Source organism: Micropterus salmoides, unplaced genomic scaffold (genome assembly GCF_014851395.1).
Source record: "Micropterus salmoides isolate LMB-PRFRI ecotype aquatic unplaced genomic scaffold, ASM1485139v1 Ms_hic_scaffold_13, whole genome shotgun sequence".
Classification (NCBI taxonomy): Eukaryota; Metazoa; Chordata; class Actinopteri; order Centrarchiformes; family Centrarchidae; genus Micropterus; species Micropterus salmoides.
Genome location: NW_024040374.1, coordinates 30,827,695 through 30,849,142, shown reverse-complemented (window position 1 = coordinate 30,849,142; position 21,448 = coordinate 30,827,695). Strand labels below are relative to the sequence as shown.

General features: G+C 40.0%; 1 protein-coding gene across 1 annotated transcript in view; it reads left to right on the top strand.

Annotated features, from left to right (window-relative positions):
• The window catches only part of nlgn1 (neuroligin 1), a 348,698-nt gene that overhangs the window by 146,801 nt on the left and 180,449 nt on the right, over positions 1 to 21,448 (top strand). The window contains exon 4 of the mRNA XM_038716834.1: positions 8,886 to 9,038. Within this exon, the coding sequence (XP_038572762.1) occupies positions 8,886 to 9,038 (153 nt within the window). The remainder of the gene's footprint in view (positions 1 to 8,885; positions 9,039 to 21,448) is intronic.

Sequence of the window (21,448 nt, the reverse complement as noted above, 5' to 3'; positions counted from 1 at the left end):
AAAGTGATGGACATTTTCTTTTTGCTCTTTACTCGTAAACTCTCTTTTTGGGCTGGATGTGTTTTGTCCTTTTCAGCTTGATGTCTAAAGTTTACATGTCTACCGCCATTCTTTGATATTAATACTGTAACATAGATTTTCTGCTTGGATTTGCTGTTTCTTTTACCTTTTCTTTCCTTTTTCTATGTTGCATCCCACCAGCAGATCAAGTAACTATTAACCCTTCAGCCAGCTGTTAACACATTTTTGCATGTTTTTATTTTAATTCGTCTCGTTTATAAAATCAGATCATGTTTAAAAGATCAGCTACTGGCTAACTGGCTTTCACCTATACTAACACTCAAACCTGTTCACATTTTGGGCGTCAAACCAAGAACCTTAGTACATTCTGAGTCTGAAACATGAAAATACTGGGCAAAATCAGTGTAAGCAACTTTCTTGCTGCAGAGACGTGTGGGTTGTTATCTCTCCTGGCATGGTTTCCTCTCCTACAGGGCAAAGTCGGAGCTCATTTACTGCACACCAGTATGTGAAGTTAACTTTCTGGTCAGCCACCCGCAGAGGCTGTTAGATTCAGAACCTAAGTCCCAAGATGCCAAATTAGTGGTTTTGTAGCTACGTAAAATGTGGATTGGTTAGCATTTGGGTGGAGCTGATTTCAAACGGCATCACGGCCATTATGGTTTTAAATGATCGTCAGAGCTCCCCGTTTTAATGCTTTTCAGAAAACACACAATCAAATCAGCAGATAAATACTCTGTTTAAATGTAATTGCAATGACCCATTCATTTGGCTTTTGTCAATACCGAGCTTTTCAAAGTTTGAGGACTGCATACACAGCCGATTGTAATTTACATTCTGTGAGCATCTCTAAGAGACAGAGCTGCAGAAATAATAATCTTTCTGTGAGCACTGACTGAAGCCAAGAGGGAAGAGAGGCCAGAGCTCATATTATCATGTGTGATCATGGTAAGACAGATGCTCTTGTAAGTTCTGAAGATACATACAAGCCTATAGCTATGTTGGTGACTTATTCAATTATCCCCTTCCAACAACCTAATTCTCAAAGCTGTAAAGAAGTATTAACAGGGTTCTATCATATCAATTACATAAGTAAAAGTATAAATACCACCATGTTAAATCTACAAGTAAAATTGTACTTAAGAAGTAAAAGTACAAACATATGATCAGTAAAATGCACTTAAAGTAGCCAAAGTAAAAGTATTCATTATGCAGAAAGCCCGTTTGCTGTATTCCTTTCCTTTAGATGAATATTGACCTTGAAGGTTCATTTCTGGCTTTGGAAATAGTAGAGGTTTTTTTTTTCTGGAGCTTTCAGCCACATCTTGTGGCTTTCATTAGCAGATGAAATTTGCTCAGTTGTCAACTAACAGCTGGAGGCCACAGTCTGTGGCTGAAAACTGAAGCACTGAAGATTTCTTTTCCTGAAATTATATGAATCCTTTTTATTATCACTATTATCACAAGCACTAACATGCATTGAAACAGTGTACCTGCTTAGGGTAGAATATATTTAACTACTTTATATATTATTGGTTCATTTAATATATTACAGTATATTAAATTGAATAAGCTGATTATATGTTCTACATGCATGCCTGTAAACCCTTGATACAGAGGTAAAATGCCATAAATTGGCAATAACATTTCCTACATACTGGTGTTGCTTTTACTGCATTTATGCTATATGAGTATTGGGCTTATACTGATGAAAAGGAATACTACAGGGATTCAGTGGATACCCGACAAAGACTATAGGATTGAAACATTGCAATAGCTCCTCTTGATTTTTAAATTAAGTGTTGTTTGAAAGCCAAGAAAGTGTGCTGGAAATCCATTAATCTCGGTAATACAAAAAGATAAACCTTTGCTTAGTTGCAATAAACAAGCACCCCACTGAAAAGTCATATTAGGAATAAAATGTCCTTGATAAAAACCCTGAGATAGAGTCATATCCCCACAAGGCTGCTGCAGTGCAACTTTAATGACAGGCAGAAAGTCTTAATAAGGCACCTCTACTGTATAATGTGACGAAGTAAACAGCAATTACATCCAAATAGGACTCACAACCATCCGGATCCCTTTGATCTGTGCCATCAGTCAGCTTTCACTGAGCGCTTACACACACACACACACACACACACACACACACACACACACCAATAAGATTAGAGAGCATCACACTGCTCACACGGATCTATTCAATGAAATCCCAACAGACTTCAAGTATAATCTCGATAAAGGATGCAGGGCAGACAATTTATCCAGTTTAATATAGACGAAAATATGCTCCAGAACACACACACGCAGTCACACACTCTGTTGCCCTATCCGGGGCCGACTCTGAACAGCTCGGATCCCCCCTCCAGCGATTCTTGATGGTCTTACCCTTTGACCGCTTGTCGCCTTATAGATGCAAACTCAATGAGGACATTCCCTAAACTCCCGACCCTTCCCACTCAGCAAATCTTGGATTTTACAATCTCTTTATATTTAGTAACGCTGGTGTTTGTAATCCCTTTATGCTGGGAATAGAGATGTAAACAGGAAAGCCCCTGGGAGCTGAGGATTTGTTAGAAGCTCCTTTTTTTTTTCACAGCGGATATTGCTGGAGTGGTTAAGAATGGGCATACAGAAGTGGAGATGGCTTGTATGGGGCCCATGTGGTCTGGTACTGTATTTTTAAGTCTGATTTGCTAAATTTAGGGCTTCCCTAGTTGTAAGCCTTACTTGGATTATGACCATAGTCCTAATATAGGCAAGTCCTGCCACTCATCAGCAAACAGAAAATGCCTCCGGATAGTTATTTTGCACTAACAAGATCATGCCCCTATCTAAATGGAGTGGGGAGAAAGCCATAACTGGACATAAAAACTCCATGTAGAGTAATCTGCCACCAAATCTGATAAAAAATAAAACGTTGCAAAAGTTTGATGACTTCTACTACACAAGCGCAAGGTTTCAGGACATCCTACTTTGTAACGGCTCCATCCAGAGTGCCGGTGACTCGCCAAATAGAGTCGTGTGTAGAAACGGGGGTGAAGGTGTTTCGCCGATGTTACCTTCAATAGCTCCGTGTCAAAGCCTCGATTTCTCCCAGTTTTGTTGGGGGGCTTTCCACAAGTGGCGTGTCTCTTTCCCTTAAATCATCTAGTTTATGACCTGAACACTACAGTATGTAGTTAAAACTGGTAATTATGGTAACTCCATGAACATGAACTCTGCCTTAGAAAGGACAGTAATTACACTCCAATTTGCAAAAGGTCACTTATCAAGATAAAATAAAAATAGAATGAATGGAAATGAATGACCAATCTTGTCAATCATTTTTCTCATGAGGACAGTCACAACAAGTCATTGTTTTTGTTATCAAGAGCAGCATCACAGCTCACAAATACATTTATGTTATGATGGAATGCAATGCAGTAAAAGCAAACATGCAAAAATATGTATTCATTCAAGCAAAATCTCAGTTCCTAAAATATCAACTCCTACATGACAGAAGTAAATATTACATCAAATCTGCATGTCACTACATATTCTCATATTCATACATTCTTACACATGCTAGTGGATATGTACTCTAATGAGTTACACTGGAGCATTTTCTCTAGAAGCGCTTGAATTCACCACTGGTCTTCATTTGGTTTCCTGTTGGTTTTTGCCGAGTGTCCCCATGGCTTTGCTCCCTGCAGCAAAAGTCTGAAGCCAGGATAAAGAACACCTCTGCTCCTTGTGTCTGGTGTTGGTTTGATAAGTCCGCTACACCGGCGGAGGGAGAGGAAACTGAAGTTGTTGCAACAGCCCGGGGGCATCTCTAAGGGTTTGCTCAGAGAAATCTAAAGCACCTGGATCTCTTTGATCATAACCTCTTCCTCGAGGAAGCAATGATCTACTCCATGTTGGCACGGTACCTATCCTCTGACAAACTCTTCCTTGCGACAGTCATCCCTGGGAAGATTGAATGGTGAAATCACTATAAGATTGCATCTCATTTATTTCTTCTCAAAGCAAGCTTTCATCTCACTGTGAAAAAGGACAGTTGGATGTTTTCGCATGTTACCAAAGACCTTTATTTTTAAACTGAAATCAGTTAAAGTTTCTTATAAATATTACAAATAATCACGGGAATAGTAGATGTTCCCCAAATATACTACTTCAAGCAAGAGGTTGATGGAAAGTAATAAAATTTGCAATCAGCTGAATGTTGATTAATTCATAAGTTAGGGAAATGAAGGGAGAGGCTGGGGTTTAGAGGATTTTTTGGCCTTTCAGTGGCAGCCAATGCGGAACGCCAGGAAACCATAATGAGAGTAAGCTGGATTGCATCAACTTAAAACCTCAAAGTACAGTTCAATATACATCGGGACTTGTTTCAGCCAGTAAATTCAGGTAAATCCATCAAATGTACAAACAGTGCCAAGACAATTTTATCCTAACCTCACCTCATTACCGCTGACCTTCAGCGCTGAACAAAAAGAGGCAGCTATAACAGCCGAGTGGGATGTATCACTTGAGACCACACATGAACATACAGGAAACAGTGTCATACCATGCAGTTCCTACAAAGATTATAGAAGACACATCGTGTTTGCTTTAAAAAAAACCCACATCAGTATTTTATAGAGACTTGGGTAGATCCCAGGAACATTTTATTAATCAACAAATGCTCTTATCAGCAACACCATTTTCAATTTTATGGTTGTTTATGGCTCCATGGCCATCCTTACCATCCTGCCATGAGCATTACTAGTATCATTATCAGTGCCATTGGTTGTCATCATCAGCATGATCACCAGCAGCAGCACCATGATGGCTGCTCCCACCAATATCATCATAACTAACGTCACTGTCATAATCATCAACATCCTCTTCACCATTATCACTAATGTCATCATAATCATCATCATTGCCATGTTTATTTCATAGCTGCCAACACCATTAATAATTGTCATGGTCATCATCATCATACCATAATTATCATCATTATCATAAGCGCCATGGCTGACACCAGCTTTAATACAGCATCAACATTATCTTCATTGATTGGTTGTCACCATCATCATCATCATCATCATCATCATCATCATCACCACCATCGTCATCACCATTACCACCATCACCAACATCATCCTCATCATCATTATCATCATCATCATCATGATCATCATGATCATCATTATCACCATCATCATCATCATCATCGTGATCATCACCATCATCATCATCATCATCATTATCACCATCATCATCACAATCATCATCATCATCATCATCATCATCACCACCATCGTCATCACCATTACCACCATCGTCATCACCATTACCACCATCACCACCAACATCATCCTCATCATCATTATCATCATCATCATCATCACCATCATGATCATCATGATCATCATTATCACCATCATCATCACAGTCATCATCATGATCATCATCATCATCATCACCACCATCGTCATCATCATCATCATGATCATCATTATCACCATCATCATCACAGTCATCATCGTGATCATCATCATCATCATCATCATCATCACCACCATCGTCATCACCATTACCACCATCACCAACATCATCCTCATCATCATTATCATCATCATCATCATCACCATCATGATCATCATGATCATCATTATCACCATCATCATCACAGTCACCATCATGATCATCATCATCATCATCATCATCACCACCATCGTCATCACCATTACCACCATCACCAACATCATCCTCATCATCATTATCATCATCATTATCATCACCATCATGATCATCATGATCATCATTATCACCATCATCATCATCATCATCATCATCGTGATCATCATCATCATGATCATCATTATCACCATCATCATCACAGTCATCATCGTGATCATCATCATCATCATCATCATCATCATCATCACCACCATCGTCATCACCATTACCACCATCACCAACATCATCCTCATCATCATTATCATCATCATCATCATCACCATCATGATCATCATGATCATCATTATCACCATCATCATCACAGTCATCATCGTGATCATCATCATTATCATCATCATCACCACCAACATCATCGTCGCCGTTGTCGTTGTCATCATCATCATTGTCATCATCATCATCATCAACATCCTGACCATCATGGCTGCCATCATCATTGTCATCATTGTAATGACATCACCATCATCAGCATGGCCACCACCATCGTCATCATCATCATCATCACTGTCATGGCTACCACCATCATTGTCAACATCGTCATTGTTGTAAAGACTGACTTTATCATTTTAATCAATATCATCATCGCTGTCATGTTTAACATCATCATCATCATTGTCATCTACATCATCATCCCCACCTCTGTTGTCATTATTGTTAACATCAGCATCAATGTCACCATCAAGGCTGTCAGTTATCATCATCACCACAACCACTGCCATGACTGTCACCACTACGAAATCAACATCATCATCATCCCAATCCCACCAAAACATAAACATGGTTATGTATAATATATTATTTGGGCCATTTGCCTCTCCTCCTCTTGTTTTGTCAGGCTACACACACATCTGGACTGTGAGGTACACACACAAACATTTTTGCCTTAATCCCCTGACCTTTTTTGTCAAAAGTTTCTGGTGGCCTTCCAGAGGAGAGTTATGATGTGCCGCTACATTGTGGCCAGAGCCTGCTGCGACAGAGGGAGAAGAACAACTAGGGGGAAAAAAAAAACACTACAAAGGACAAAGAATGATAGAAGTGATGTAATGAGCTCTGCACCGAGAGAAACGGATGAAAGGACAAACATAGTGCGCGCACAATCACACACACAAGGAGACAGCTTTTTACCTGGATGTGCCTCATTTTAATGTCCTGCTAGATTTTTTTTTCTTTTACCCCATTTCCTTTTGCCAATTTAGTTTTTTCCAAGGCTGTGTCTGTTTTATATTCTCTGTTGGGAAGAAAACAATTCCTGCAGTTGCTCAATATATAGACACACTGTAATATTTAATTCCTCCCTTTAATTTCTGCTGCACAATGTCCTGTTTCCTCAGTAATGGATTATGGATGGAGCATGGATTGTTCTTTACCTTTACTCATACACACTTTGGTGTGAGAGACCTGGGTTCAACTCTCCACTGTAACACATCCACCATTGTGTCCCTGAGCAAGACACTTAACCCCTAGTTGCTCCAGAGGCGTGCGACCTCTGACATATAAAGCAATTGTAAGTCGCTTTGGATAAAAGCGTCAGATAAATGTAACATGGAGAGCAAACCCACCAAAATAATTTTCTTATTATCCAAATACCATCTTTAATAAAATAGGTCGAAGTTTCACTGTGATAATCTTAATGTACTTTATGTAGAGTAGAGTTATTTAAGAGGCACTTTTACCTCATTTAAAAGCACACACGAGCCTTCATAGCGGTGTTTGTTACTGTGATGAAGTTCCTGAGGTGTTTGCATTATTTTGTCTACCCCCTGGATTGTCTACCCAACTGGAGGAGAACTTTCAGACACAAACACTTTCCTTTTGCCTCTCGCACTCCCCTTACAATCGAGACAATTTATTCTCTTGTCTCGGAGGTAACGCTTTTTTTAAAATATTATTTTCTTGCTTGGTTAATTTTTAATTCCGCGTAGACTCACTGATCTCTCTCCGGACCAGAGTCCCTCAGTGGTAAAACATCAGTGAGATAAACGATGTGTGCTGCTGCATGTACTGATGGAGATAGTTAGGAAGCAAGATGAAAAGCTTCATCTCTGGGATACAGAAGATGAAAGTGAAACCTTGTTTTGAATGTGGGTTGCAGCGTGTTGTTAGATCTCTTCTTATCCTTTTTGCTCACAACCCAACCCATATTACAACCACGTCAAGGGCTAAAGCTTTACAATACGGCCCTCCTTTCTTCCTCTCTAATCAGCCAGATGTAACACATTTTTAACACGGCTCATTCTGATGCTAACAGTGGGCTCGCCATTCTCTTCACCTGACATCATATTTGATAGATGCAACTACAGAAAAATAAATATTCCTTTGTTAATAACAACACATCTCCTGCTATGTTGCAGTATAAGTCATTTTAGTATGATAACTCATCATCTACCACATATCTGATTGTCTTATTACTTTGTAATTATGGAAATGACTGAGCTTTAATTTAAAAGCGGAATCATCATGCTGTCCTTCACGTTAATAAAATCATTTAAATTATTTAAGACCAGTGTTCCATTCACTTTTTAGTTCTGTTTAATTCCCCCTGCCGCCAGTAAGTGCTCACATGTATTTGTATTCTCAAAATCAAGGCAAACATTTCCCTACAGCTAAACAACTGAGCAGTGCTAAACTGAATTCAAGTGAAAGTTTCAATAAAGCAGTGCCTTTTCATAAAACTGTCAAATCTAATATGAAACTTTTGATTAGATTTTCTTCCAGATTAATCGCACACGTTTTACCTCAACATGGTATGACAGTTCAGATTGCCATTATTGCATGCTGACAGTCCATTGCCTGGAGGAGAATTACTCGCAACATTAAATATCCTGTTTCATTAACAAATATATGGAATTTAAAAACAAGTTAATAAATAAATAAAAAAAAACATTTTACAATCACCCAAAAACATGTCACAGAAAAATGAATGGTTTGACGCCTCAAACGAACAAGGTCTCCATGTTCAAAAGCCAGTGTGCCCAAATTAGTCAGAAAAAAATATATTAAATTTGAGGTGGCCAAGCCCCCTGAAGTATTGAAATTGCATTTCTGGCTGTCACCATCAATCTGTTATCTAATCAGTCCTTCTGCCTTCTCCACCTCCTCTTCTTCCTTCTCTTCATCCCCCCCTCCTCCAGACATTAGGGAGAGTGGAAGCCCCAAGCCGGTGATGGTTTTCATCCATGGGGGCTCCTACATGGAGGGAACTGGGAATATGTTTGACGGCAGCATCCTGGCCAGCTATGGGAATGTGATTGTCATAACTGTCAACTACCGGCTGGGCGTCCTAGGTAAGATGCACAACCATTGGTCATGTTTTGTCCATTCTTCCTTCCATCATTGGTGATTCCATTAGCTTAGCTTGAAGGCCAAAACTTAATATCTTTCTTTCTGTCTTTCTCTTTTGGTGTGGGTATGTGTTGTGAGTTTTGCTTAGCCTGAAAGGCACCACTAGAACTTTAAAAAGACTTCCTGACTGCTTCCTGTCTTTCTTGCTTTCCTCGTCCCCTCGTTCTTTCTCTCTGTTCTTGGTGATTCTGCGTGCTGGTAAGCAGCTTAATGTGACTCTGGTTCTTTTATAGGAATGCGAGCTCCTCACTTGGTTTCGTTGGTCTTTGCTTTTGTTAATAAGTGGTTCAAACTGATATCTGTAACTGACATCTGCTCTCAGTTGTTGAATACAATTCAGACATTTATATCCAAAGGTTCGATTTGTATCGTTGAGGTTTTTGTTTTAATTTGTCCTTCACTTTTGTTATGTGGTTACATTCGGAAGGTCAAAGGCAAATTAGACTTAAAAATAACATGTAATATTTCTCTTCTTAACATTCACCTTCACGCAACCCTTTTATGTTGAAGAAACACAGAGCAAGACTTTGTCAGATGCAGTAAAGGACATGCTAACATTATACCTCAGCTTTCATTTTGATGTACAAAGAATATTGTAGTGACAGCCTTCTTATCCTTATCTAAGCTGACATGTGTTGAAAATGACACATCCATTGCAGAGATGACAATTGGTCTCTGGGATTTGGCCCGGTTACCATGCGCTGATGTATCTACCCTACCCGTCTCCTTTCTTATATTTGGTAGCCTTTAATCTATCATGCCGATGACTTCTCTGATCTTCACTCACCTTCTTTTTTTTCATTCCTGTCTCTGTTTTCTTCTTCCTCGATCTTATCTCTTCTCATCAGTCTAACTCCTAATTCATTTTCTCATGTGTATGGATGTCACTGCCTTACCCAGAGGGGAGGTATATATTGCAACACATGACAGAAAGAAAGAAGGTCCTCTGCCTCCGTCCTAAATGAGATTATGCTGTCATTTGTCTGGATGGAAGGAGCTGATTTCATTTCTATGTTGTTTTGGTTGCTGTTTTTGTTTTTTTATCCATTTCTTATTAAACTATTCCAGCTATTCAACTAAAATACTGCTTGTCTGGGGGCATGTTTGTGTGCATATATTAGCGTCTGTATGTGCATATGAATTATGAGCATAAAGGCTTGAAGGTGATTTGTTAAGATTCTGATAGCAGAAACAAAACGCGAAACACAACATTTATGTTCTCTGCAGGTGGTCTGCGTCTCAGTGTTCAGTTATTCAGGATCTGCTCTCTTTTACATGACCTTTATATTTATTTGTTTAAATTGCAAATACAGAGAGATATTTTCCAGCCGTAGATGCTAGCAGAGCAGTTGTGGTTTGCGTTACTTTGAGATATAACTGTCAGTCAGCCAGTGACTGGAGGACCTCCCACCTACACACACACACACACACACACACACCCTCCCAGCAACATTCAAGCTCTGCCAAAGCCACAAAAGTGGATATTAAATAAAGTACTCAATCATTTGCAGTTACCAATCAGTCATTCCTTTTCAATACCCACTTATTCCTTTTCAGGGTAAGGTTGAGGGGGGTACAGTACTTTATATAGATACTGTGAAAAAAATATATTCAACTGCGGATGTATGTATCATACATTCACAACAGTGCTAACTATTCAATTAACAAACCATGACCAGAAGCATTACACGGTGATAGTGACTGAATTAGTTGTTCGACAGAAAATCAACGGCAATTAAAACATTTATTATCACTAATTGGCTAAATGCACCACATATTTGCTGGTTCCAGCTTCTTCTTCCTTTAGAAATTGAAATTCGGCTGTTTGTTTGACAACACTAGCTCTTTAAAGATTTCATGTTGTGCTGTTGAAAGTTGTGATTGGCAGTTTAAACTACTTTGTCACGTTTTATAAACATACTAAAACATTGATTAATTAAATAATTTATAGAATAATGAAAAAATATCAATGGCAGCCCTATAACCATGCAACAGTTGTGATATTTCTTTGGGAAAATGCTGGTAAGCATTGAAGTGTCAGTGTCAACACGTTTAAGTTGTGAATATTTAGAGCATAATGTTTAGCAATTCCATCTTCCTATTACATATTAGAAACGTCATAAAAATCGTTGCAAAAGTGCACAAAATGGCATTGAGACAAGCACTGTAAGGGATAAACAACACAAACAAATAACAGCTAATCAGATTTTATAGGTTTTAAATATTTTAGACATGACAGGAATCAAGCTTCTCTCTCTCTCTCTGATGTGCAAGCTCTTAACAGCTGCAGGCCTCATGGTGTTGAGGGAAACTGTATCCCTGCTGGTTAACATGAGGTGCCGCTGTTTGCTCTCAGATTAGACTCTCTGTGTTTGTGTTTACCCCCCTGGCAATGGACAAAAACATACGGCTTTACCTCACCAAACATGTGATGGTGGATATGTGTGTGTGTGAGTGACAGGGATCGCGGTGTGTACTCAGCTACAGTAGGTGTTAAGACTCATAACCGCTGGGCTTTTCCAGTCAGTCATCCAGTTTTAGTAAGCATATCAGTGAGTTCAGTAAGTAGCCACCCTGCCAAAAATACCCATCAAGCCATTTAGTCTAGTATTGAGTAAAGAAAACAAAAGATTCCTGTTTCATTTATTGCCTAAAATTGTTGCAGTACGTATTGTGAGGTATTGCCATTGGCGCTCAAAGAATGTAAAACTGTGCTGGTACAATGTGGCTCTACCAGGACACTTTCACTCCTGAAGTCCGTACCCAGAACACCAAACTGTGAACTGTTAGTGAGACATTAATTACCACACATAGGTCACCCTTCTCACCTTGGTGAATGTACAAGTTCTACAACATAGACGATAATTCAGGCTTTGTCTCAGCATTTCAATGTTTCTTTGGTCCCAATCAGAGACAAAGAGCATTTAAACCACTCGTGCTTAGATGTGTGGCATGTCATAATCCAGTTGCACCTTCACTCAAGGTCCATATCCATTTAGTAAGGTTTGTGACAATGCAGGGTTTCACTGGATTAATGTTTAGTGCAGTGGTCTCTGTGCATGCGCTCGCGTTCATACAGCAACCTGAAGCTTCTACAGACTTTTAGAGAGACCCATCATATGAAAAAACACTGCCTGCAAACTGTTTTCTCCATATTAGCCACACATAGACAAATGAGGTATTATATCTGATAATGTTTACGTGTTGTGTTGATAAATCACATTGTTCAGCTATTCAGTGCATGGAGTGGTCAGCTTTAACATTTGGTGTGGACTTCAGGGGACATCAGAGCTCACTTGAAGCAGACACCACATCGCATGTGTGGACCAAGGAGTGTTTTGCTGGAGGTAGAGTTTGATAACTGCTTTCACACTCAATAAGCACACATACAGAATTCCACTGGAAAATGACCTTGGGCCTAGAAAATGTCTCTGATAGGCCCACATTTGAAAACACCCTTTGGCAGGTGGTATGTTTCCTAAAAGCTTCCAAGGGCAGACCAGGGCTGACCATGCATGAGAATGAATAAATGGATTAAGTGGGTCCTATCCTCAAGGAACCACAAGGTATTCCACATCTCAGAAAGAGATGTTAAAATCTTTGACTAAAAGACTAGAAAGTAACATGACACTGTCCTTCATTAATAACTTTCAATCATCATCACGTTCTCTAGCTGGCCAGTTAGCCTCCGATGGTGAAAGTGTGCGGTTGGCCTTACCCGGCCAGCCATTTCAGCACCTGGTGGCTTGGAGAGGCTGCTCTGCTGTCAGAACTCCCTGCTCTCGCACCAGTGATTTTTCTCCTTGGCTTAGTGTGTTTGTGTGTCTGTGAGAGCCAACGCTTTACAGGAAGCCATTAGTGGCTTTAAATATGCAGAGCTGCTGATGCTAAGCTCTATTTATCCTTTAAGGGCCTTGGCTACAATGGTTTTGGCCATGGGGCATGTATAAAGTATGCTACTGTCAGTGTGATTCCATGTGTGTGTTTAATGAATTAGGAGTTTCTCCTGTGTGAAGATGAAGTGTTAATGGAACACATGGTATAGTGCTTTCAAAGTGTCATTATGAAGTGTGGCATGTATTGATTGTCTTTGTCATGTTACTCCTCCTTGGTTTATAAGGGGACACACAGGCTGGAGGGTTGGTTGTATTTGAAACTAAGAAAATAAGTACTTTATTGTCCTGATACAGTATTCATATATTCAGGCATGTGATACATAGTGCTATTCTGTGGTCTGCTTGAAGGTAACGTCATAATATCTATATGTAATGGTATGTCTTGCTCTAAACACCTCGCAATCCTCAACTGTGTCCTCATGAATTGAATAAATTAGTTCGTTAGATTTTTGAACAATTGAACAATTAGAAGGATGTGGAACTGAGTTGTTGGCAGTTCGATATCCAACATGGAAAAGACAAAACCACAAATGTTGATTGCAGCTGTCAATACATGAACCCCATACCTCCACAGGGCTTGTTTGTTGAACTCCCAAACAACACTGTGCCTTTAAGGCCAGGCCCTCAAAGTGTGTTGAGTTTGTTTCAGCCCAGCCAAAACCTTTAATCATGCTGATTGATGAGGTGCATTTCCCTGACTCAAACCTTCTCCAAATACCCTTTCCATTCTAGCCATACATCAGCCATTCAGCCAATTCATCAAGCCTCTGATTGTTTTAAGATATACCTGGCCAGTAAAATATCCATTTCTCTGCACGGCATTGCTCCACAAGCCCTGCCCTGCTTTCAGCACCACAATCACATCTAAACAGTCCTGGCTTGAGAAGAGACCATGCAGGAAAAGGGCCGGCAAGCAGATGGAGCTAGGAAACAACATGCAACTTTAGCTGTCTCAAAAACAATTGATTGATCTGAGGTATTTGGATTATTATGATAATTACTGAATAATAAATGAGCAGACTGTCTATGTAGAGTTTCTCTCTGCATAAAAATGTCATAGCCCTGTCAACTATACCAGGAACCACATTTTCTTTTTACAAACATAGACTCAAACACATCACAGCAGTAACCACACTTATACCAATTATCCCCCCGCCACCCCCCTCCCCCAAAAAAATAATAATGATTTTGACAAAGACCAAATAGACTCTCTCTCTCTATCTCTCTCTTCACTCTCAAGGCCATCATGTGGGTGGGAGAACGTTCAGTCCGGTCTCAATAAAATCCTTAATATTGTCATGCATGGTATAGCTCAGCTTCTCCAGGGGTAATACTTCCATAAGTTCCATATACTAATCCTCTACTGAGGGAGTTTCTTTAGATATCCAAAATTCCAGAATGACCTTTTCGCTAAATACAGTAATAACCTGATAAGCTTAGAACTGTGACTGGTTTCTACATTGTCCACGTCTCCTGCTATGATACATTAAAGAGGCGGCAGTTCCACCTCGTACCCCAAAATTCTGACAACCTCATCCTTCACATCTTTCCAGAACTGTTGGATTTTTGTGCAATTCCAAAGCATGTGTATATATATACCGACTTCAGTACCACATTTCATTCATAGCGGTGAGGCTAAGCTCAGTTTCGATCTTAATAGTGGGGTATAATGCAGTCTATGCAATATTTTATCTGCCTCTCCTTTTCTGAATTACAGCACAGTATGGTGTGTAAGTAAGTGAATTTTTCATGATTGATTCCCAGTTATTATTTCCTGTATCACGCTCCAGATCCGTTTGCCAATGACTTCTAATATGTTCTGTGGAGCATATGTAGTGTTTTTGTGTATGTACTTGAAGATTTTTGAAGAATCATATAACTCTATGATCAGTAAAAATAAAAAGACAGAACCACATAGAAAAAAGCACAAAGGCAATTTTTTGTTGTTCTATGGCTCAAACAAAATGAGTTGAGTGATTTAGTGTTCCATGATGGCATGTATACTTTTCAAGCATGTGAAACACACATATATCAGATACAGTTCGCATGGCTATTATGTATCCCAATTAGAATTGTGTGTGTTTGCTTGAGGTGCATTTCCTCTCATACAGGCTTTATCCGTAATGTTTACCCTTCCCAAATATTACTGTCTCTCCCACTCACTCTCTCTCTCTCTCATATATCTTCTTTCCTTTTCTCCCCCTACAGTAATTGGGCTTTCTCTTTCCCGTTAGTTTTTGTCCTGAAGTGTTGAGGACTATTATTTTCATGCTTATTAATTTCTTTCTCCCTGAAACAAATACTTCAATGATTTGGGTTCATTATTCTTTCTCTGCCTGTTTGCCATCCCTCCACCTCCCCTTGTCTGCGTCCTTCCTTGCTAGTAGCCCTGACACAGCTCGCTCAGAAACTCATGGAACGGGTCTGACCCTTAAACAGAGTGTAATCACTTGAGTTGAGTCTTCATTAGTGGTTAATTTGTGATTTGGAGGGGGAGTAATGCTTAGTCAGTCTTAACAATTTTTCCCATTGTACCATTGCTGAAACCAGCTTTCCCTTAACCTTTTAAATACAGACTTTTTGAAAAGTTGTGCATATGCTTATAATATGTAAATACTGCGACCTCCAGTCATGTACGTACTGTAACATGAGGAATTGACCGAGACAATTAGCAGCCTCTGTTGTCTTCTATAATGTATTTTAGTCGGGATAATGTGTTTGAATGGATCATCAGCGTGTAGTAGTCTGCTGGCCATTGTGTGGTTGTCTCAGTCTGCCACTGCTCGGTTTGTTTGTGTCCTGCTCATTTGGCTCAGTGTCTTTGGCATACTAATTTTTTCAGTGAGTGGGCTGCAATACCAGTGGAAGCTATGCTATGCTAATGGTGATCTGGCAACCGTGGGGCTGGCGTGGTAAGGTTCACAGCAGCTCTGCCGATGCGTCAGGGATCGGATTAATCTGGCCGAGGCCAGGACAACAGAAGACCATCTGGGCATGCTCCACAGCGCCAGGCGTCTGTAGCCACAACTTTTGCCACTTTCCACCAACCCACTATTATGCACACAATAATATGCATGTTTCATGTATAATTTGTTATACATGGCAATGGGCACTGTCTTGTTCCAATACACAATTTATCCTTAAATGAATCAGACAGTGCACATACAGTTATTGCTGGTTTCATTCAGCCATTTATTTCAGAAAGCAGAATGGCAGTGCTTGAATTGGAAAGAAAATGTGCCAGTGCTCCAAACCAGCAGGCTGCAGAGCACGTGCATGCATTATTTGGGGGCACAAATTGCGGGCAACAGTTTGTAATTTCAGAGTACAAATAAGTAGTTTGATAATACAATCCCAATCCATGAGCCACCTACTAGCAGAACTAGTCCATGTCAATTTACTGTAAAGGTAAGCGTGAAAAAGGTTCATCAAGCCAACATGGATGAGATGTTCTAAAAGTGCTATCGATTCAATTATAACAGCTACCAAGCCTTCATGTCAACAGATCAATCTCCATGTCAACTGAGCAAACTCTGCTGATAAAGAAATGAACCATGAGATTGAAAGTTGTGGAACAGCTTATTAATTATGATTGTTTTGTCAAACTTCTATCCAAGGTGGAATAAACGTTTAAACGTTATGAATCACTAATCCGTACGAATTAACAAAACTTATTTGAGCACATGAAAGATATTACTCAAAAAACATGCCTGGATCTGGACAGATTATTTATTGATGTTTGACATCAAAGGCGAAACTTGAAAATTTGCTTCACAATGACATTAAGTTAATTTTAGAAAGATTAAGGTTATGATTAAATATTACATACAAATGCTAAAGTTCCGCTCTGCTGCTCGCCAGTTTAAACCATTCTTGTATAAACCAAACCAAGCAAGAGGGTTGCAGTAATAATTCGGCAAGACACAAAATAATCTGTGACACCAAATTGGTCAAATGAAATCAGTAGCCACGCGACATTCTTGCATGTGCATGCTTTTTTTCCCTGAACTAACAAACTGCCTTGTAATACCTGAATAACTTACTTTTCTTATGGAAGAGGCAAATGAGAAAAGTCTGATCTAAATTGCTTTCTCTCCTGTGATTATGACTAAAGATCTTTTTGTGAAACAGGTGGGGGAAGAAAATGACAAAAAAAGGTTTTGCCAGGATAATTTTTCTAAGTTACTCCTTTTCACCTGTGAAAACAGGTTTTGGTAGGTGATTTTTTATTTTGTTTTGATCAGGATCCTTTCAGAATATTACTCCCCTGCCCAACTCTGTAATAGTTTTTTTAATTTTTTATTTTTTATCTACAATGGCCCTAAAATGTAATAAACAGGAGAGAAAAGATTTTAGATTGGAATGACAAAATAGATCACCAGAATTGTTGTTTTCACTTGCCTCTCAGGGCTTCCATACTTTCTTCTCTATGCATGCTCTTCAACTATATTTACTATAATTACAGATATAGTAAATATACTAACATCCAAGTAGGTTATACTAACAGAGGCAAACATTTTGTACGCAAAAAAAAGTTTGAAATTCTTATAAGCTTTGTTTTCCTTCTGCTTCTATTTCACTGTCAGAACTGTAACTATTAAGTCTACTAGGATGATCGCTGCAATTACAATGTTTCTGCATTTTGTATTGACATTGCCTAGTCGTTATGGTCAGTAGGAGCTTTCAGTCTATCTATAAATATCTATAAAACATAGGCCTAATACTATATCAATAAAATTGGATTTGATTGGGTGATCAATTCGACTGATCACAAAGTTGGCTTACTGGGCAGAGTTGGCTTACTGGGCAGAGTGGGATTCACTTTTTTTTTTTCAGTTGAGCTTTGTGGTTGTATCTCAGTGTCAGACTTCTGGCCTGGCAGGGGTCAAAGGGGTTGGCTGACTGGCTGGAGGTCGGATAGATACTGATTGGCTGGACAGGGGAGCAGGGGGCAGATGGGCAGAGAACCAGAGAGAGATTACTTCCCTCCACACCAAGCAATTACTAGGCACCTTACTGCAAACTGCATGTGTGCATATCTCTGAATGTGTGGAGAACTCCCTGTGACAGTGGTATTTAGCAAATCTGTGTGTGTGAGTGAATGGATGTTTGAGTATGAGTGTATGTGCTTGTGTGCATACGTGTACAGCAGATAGACACGTGTAACAGCAGGATCAAAGTGCTCAAACTACATATGTAGCGGGGACTGGATCAGTCCATTCTCTGCAAAACTGTCTGTCTGATGATATTTGCAACATCTTCATTTGATTTTTCCCACAGATAACCGGCCTATTCTGGTCTGGTAGGTCCAGGTAAGCTTGCTTTTCGACCATCTAGTGAGCCTCTCTAGAGCCCGCTGGGGAACTCACCAAACTGTCGTCTGGCACCAAATAAAACCATCGTCAACAAGCAATAAAGAAGACAGAGAGACTGGGGGAGAGAACGATGAAGAGAAAATGTGATTTAAGACTCAACGGGGGTCGTCCGCCCTGCGCGACACGAGCCATCTGATTGGTTATCAGCACGAGCCACAAATCTGCTGTCGCCATATTTTTAGAGGTCAGATAGGAGTGTCCTGCTGAGACACCGAGCAGCCAGCGAGGAAGGAGAGCAGGAGTGTGTGCAGGAGAGTAAAAGAGATAAATGGCGCGTGTATGCGTTTGAGGGTTGAACCGGCAGCAGTATGGTCAATATGTGGCTGTTATTAAAAATGACATATCGGCCAGTCTGAAATAATGGATCAACAGAACCCGCAATGAAACTAAATAATGTTTTAAATGTCTTTGGGAATGTGCATTGCCATTTTTAGGATTTTAACAGGATAAAAAAATTTATTTGGCCAAAAGATAGTATTGATGATCAATCTGGTATCTTAGAAATTACGTTCATATTAGATGATTTTGCATCTCTGGATTAATGTCCAGTGCCAGTTTTCAGTAGCAGTGCAGGTGGGGCATGGGCATGGGCTTTGACACAGGAGACTGGAGTTCACGTCTCATTACAGACCTACAATAAACATTTGCCTTTTAATTAACCACACATTTTCCTAACCTTAACAGCACATGTTCGACCTGTTGAACCTAATCAAGGGTTTTGCAGAATCATTTAATATCGATGTTCTTGTCTAAGGATAGGGCGGTAATGATCGGTCTGAAACAGCACTTTATTGCTGCACACCTGACACTTTCTAAAGGTTATAAGGTTAATCTGGAGGACAGACAGATTTAAGAAAGGTGGACAATTATTTTGGAGCTAAATGTGACTGCCTCCTGCGAAGAGAGAGATACACTCTTATAGGAATATAATCTCAAAGCAAAGGAAGACAAAATCCTCAGGTTTTTCAAGTATGTATCTAAATTCATTCATAAAAAGAACACCAATGGCAAAGATAATGGTTTAGGTTAAAGTAAGTACGCTGCGTACATAAGTAGCCTGTCCCATCCACACTGCCTAAACCAGCATTAAAGAATCATCACATATATTAGGAGGACAATGGTGGAAATGTGAGTCAGAGTTGGAGAAAGGAGATTGGTGTGTTGGAAAACTCTGTTTCCTGTTAAAAACAAAGGGTGTCACCGTGAGCCACTCGTAGGGATCCTTTCCACGATGTTGTCGGAGACCTGGTATAACAGTCTAAGCCTGTCAGTGATAACAAAAGATCAGGAACAGGACTCTCTCTCTCACTAATTCAACCACCTGCACCTCATCCATTTCCTCCAATCCAACCACCCGCGCTTCACTCATTTCATCCACCTGTGCCTCTCTAATCCGATCACCTGCACATACGTATATAAGCCTGTCTAACCCCTTTCTCTCCTGTTTCTCAGTTCTCACATCCTTCCCCCCCAAACCCTGTTTCACCTCTTTCAATGGGTAGCACGGTGGCCCCACAGCAAGAAGGTCCTGGGTTCAGACCTTGGTAAGCCCAGACTCATCTGTTTGGAGTTTGGATGTTCTCCCTGTGTTTGCTTGGGTTTCCCCGAGCACTCTGGTTTCCTCCCACCCCCAAAGATATGCATGCTAAAATCCATAATTCCGAATAAAGTAATTATAATAAGCAAGCTGCTTATCCAGACGAGCCGCCACCCTGAATCTCAACCCCCAGGTTCCTAGCAGCTCCAAAACCACCAAACCCTAAACAACCCCCTCATCCCTCCGTTCTTGACTCTATCCTCTCTATCCCTCTCCGCTCGACCCCTTCATCCCACTCCCCTCGACCCCTTCATCATACATACTCCTGATTATAAATTGACGCGGTCTTGTTAGAGAAACACATACTCTGCAGCCACTGCAGCACTTTTTGTACCCACTAGTCATTTCATCACCAAAATATGTGAAAATAGGGCCCAGGTTTGAAAATACCAAAATTATCTTTTATCCACTGACAAATCACAAAGTAATGCTGTGCCAAATAACTGGTTAATGCTGTTGCACTTAAGCCACTTCAGTCCAAAACCAGTGTGTGTTTGTGTTGAGTGTGTGGGAGTGTGTTTGAATGCAGTGTATGTGATGGAAAAGACTGAGAGATGAGTTGTTCTTTTTTGGCCCACAGATGGTAAGCAGAGAATGAAGAATAACTGACATTTACTGACGTCATGAAAGCATTATCCAACGAAGGTTGAGGTCAAGGGCAACTGGACTTGGTTGGTTGTCAGTCAGAACTGAAGAAGTCTTGGATGAGGGACGATTCTTCTAGTATCTTCAACCAAGTCCAGTTGCCCTTGACCTCAACCTTCGTTGGATAACTATGACTTGGATGACTGAGAACCTTTACAGACAGCATGAAAGCATTGCTGCTGTTGCCTTGTTCACTTCTGTCTGTGTTTGTGTCCATAAAGTTCAGTAATTTAATTAATATAATCAATACATGTACAGTCCATCCAATGGCACCCTCCCGCTCCCAACTGAAACAACTACTCTGTACGGTACTCTGCTAGTATGAGTGCATCCCTGCAACATGCAACTGATATTTTAAAACCTATACATTAACACAGTGAGCCTGTCCTTTTTGTTTGCCACTGTCTTGCTCTGTTTGCAATCGAGGCGTCTCACTGCTAAATGGTCTATTTCACAGAATACATCTGCCATATTGCCTCCTCGCTTTGTTCTAACACAAATCCCATAATCCTCTCAAAGGTCAGCCATCTCTTTTCTCCCTGCTCCCACTCTCACCACTAGCCGTGTATTCATTTGTTTTCCCCGATGGAAATAATGCAACAATGTGGAGGATAAAAAGGATGAGGAGGTGGAGGAGAAGGAGGAAGATCCTGTTGTTTGTCTCGTTCTCCCTTAAGCATTACTGTTGTCTCTCGCTCTCCATTTGTTTTTGTCTCAATTCATTTGAATTCAGTTAAATGATTCACTGGCGTACAAAGAATTTTCAAAAGCCAACAATTAGCACATTATATTCTCACTGTACTGACATGAGTGGTTTGAAAACATGTATTAGTATGTTG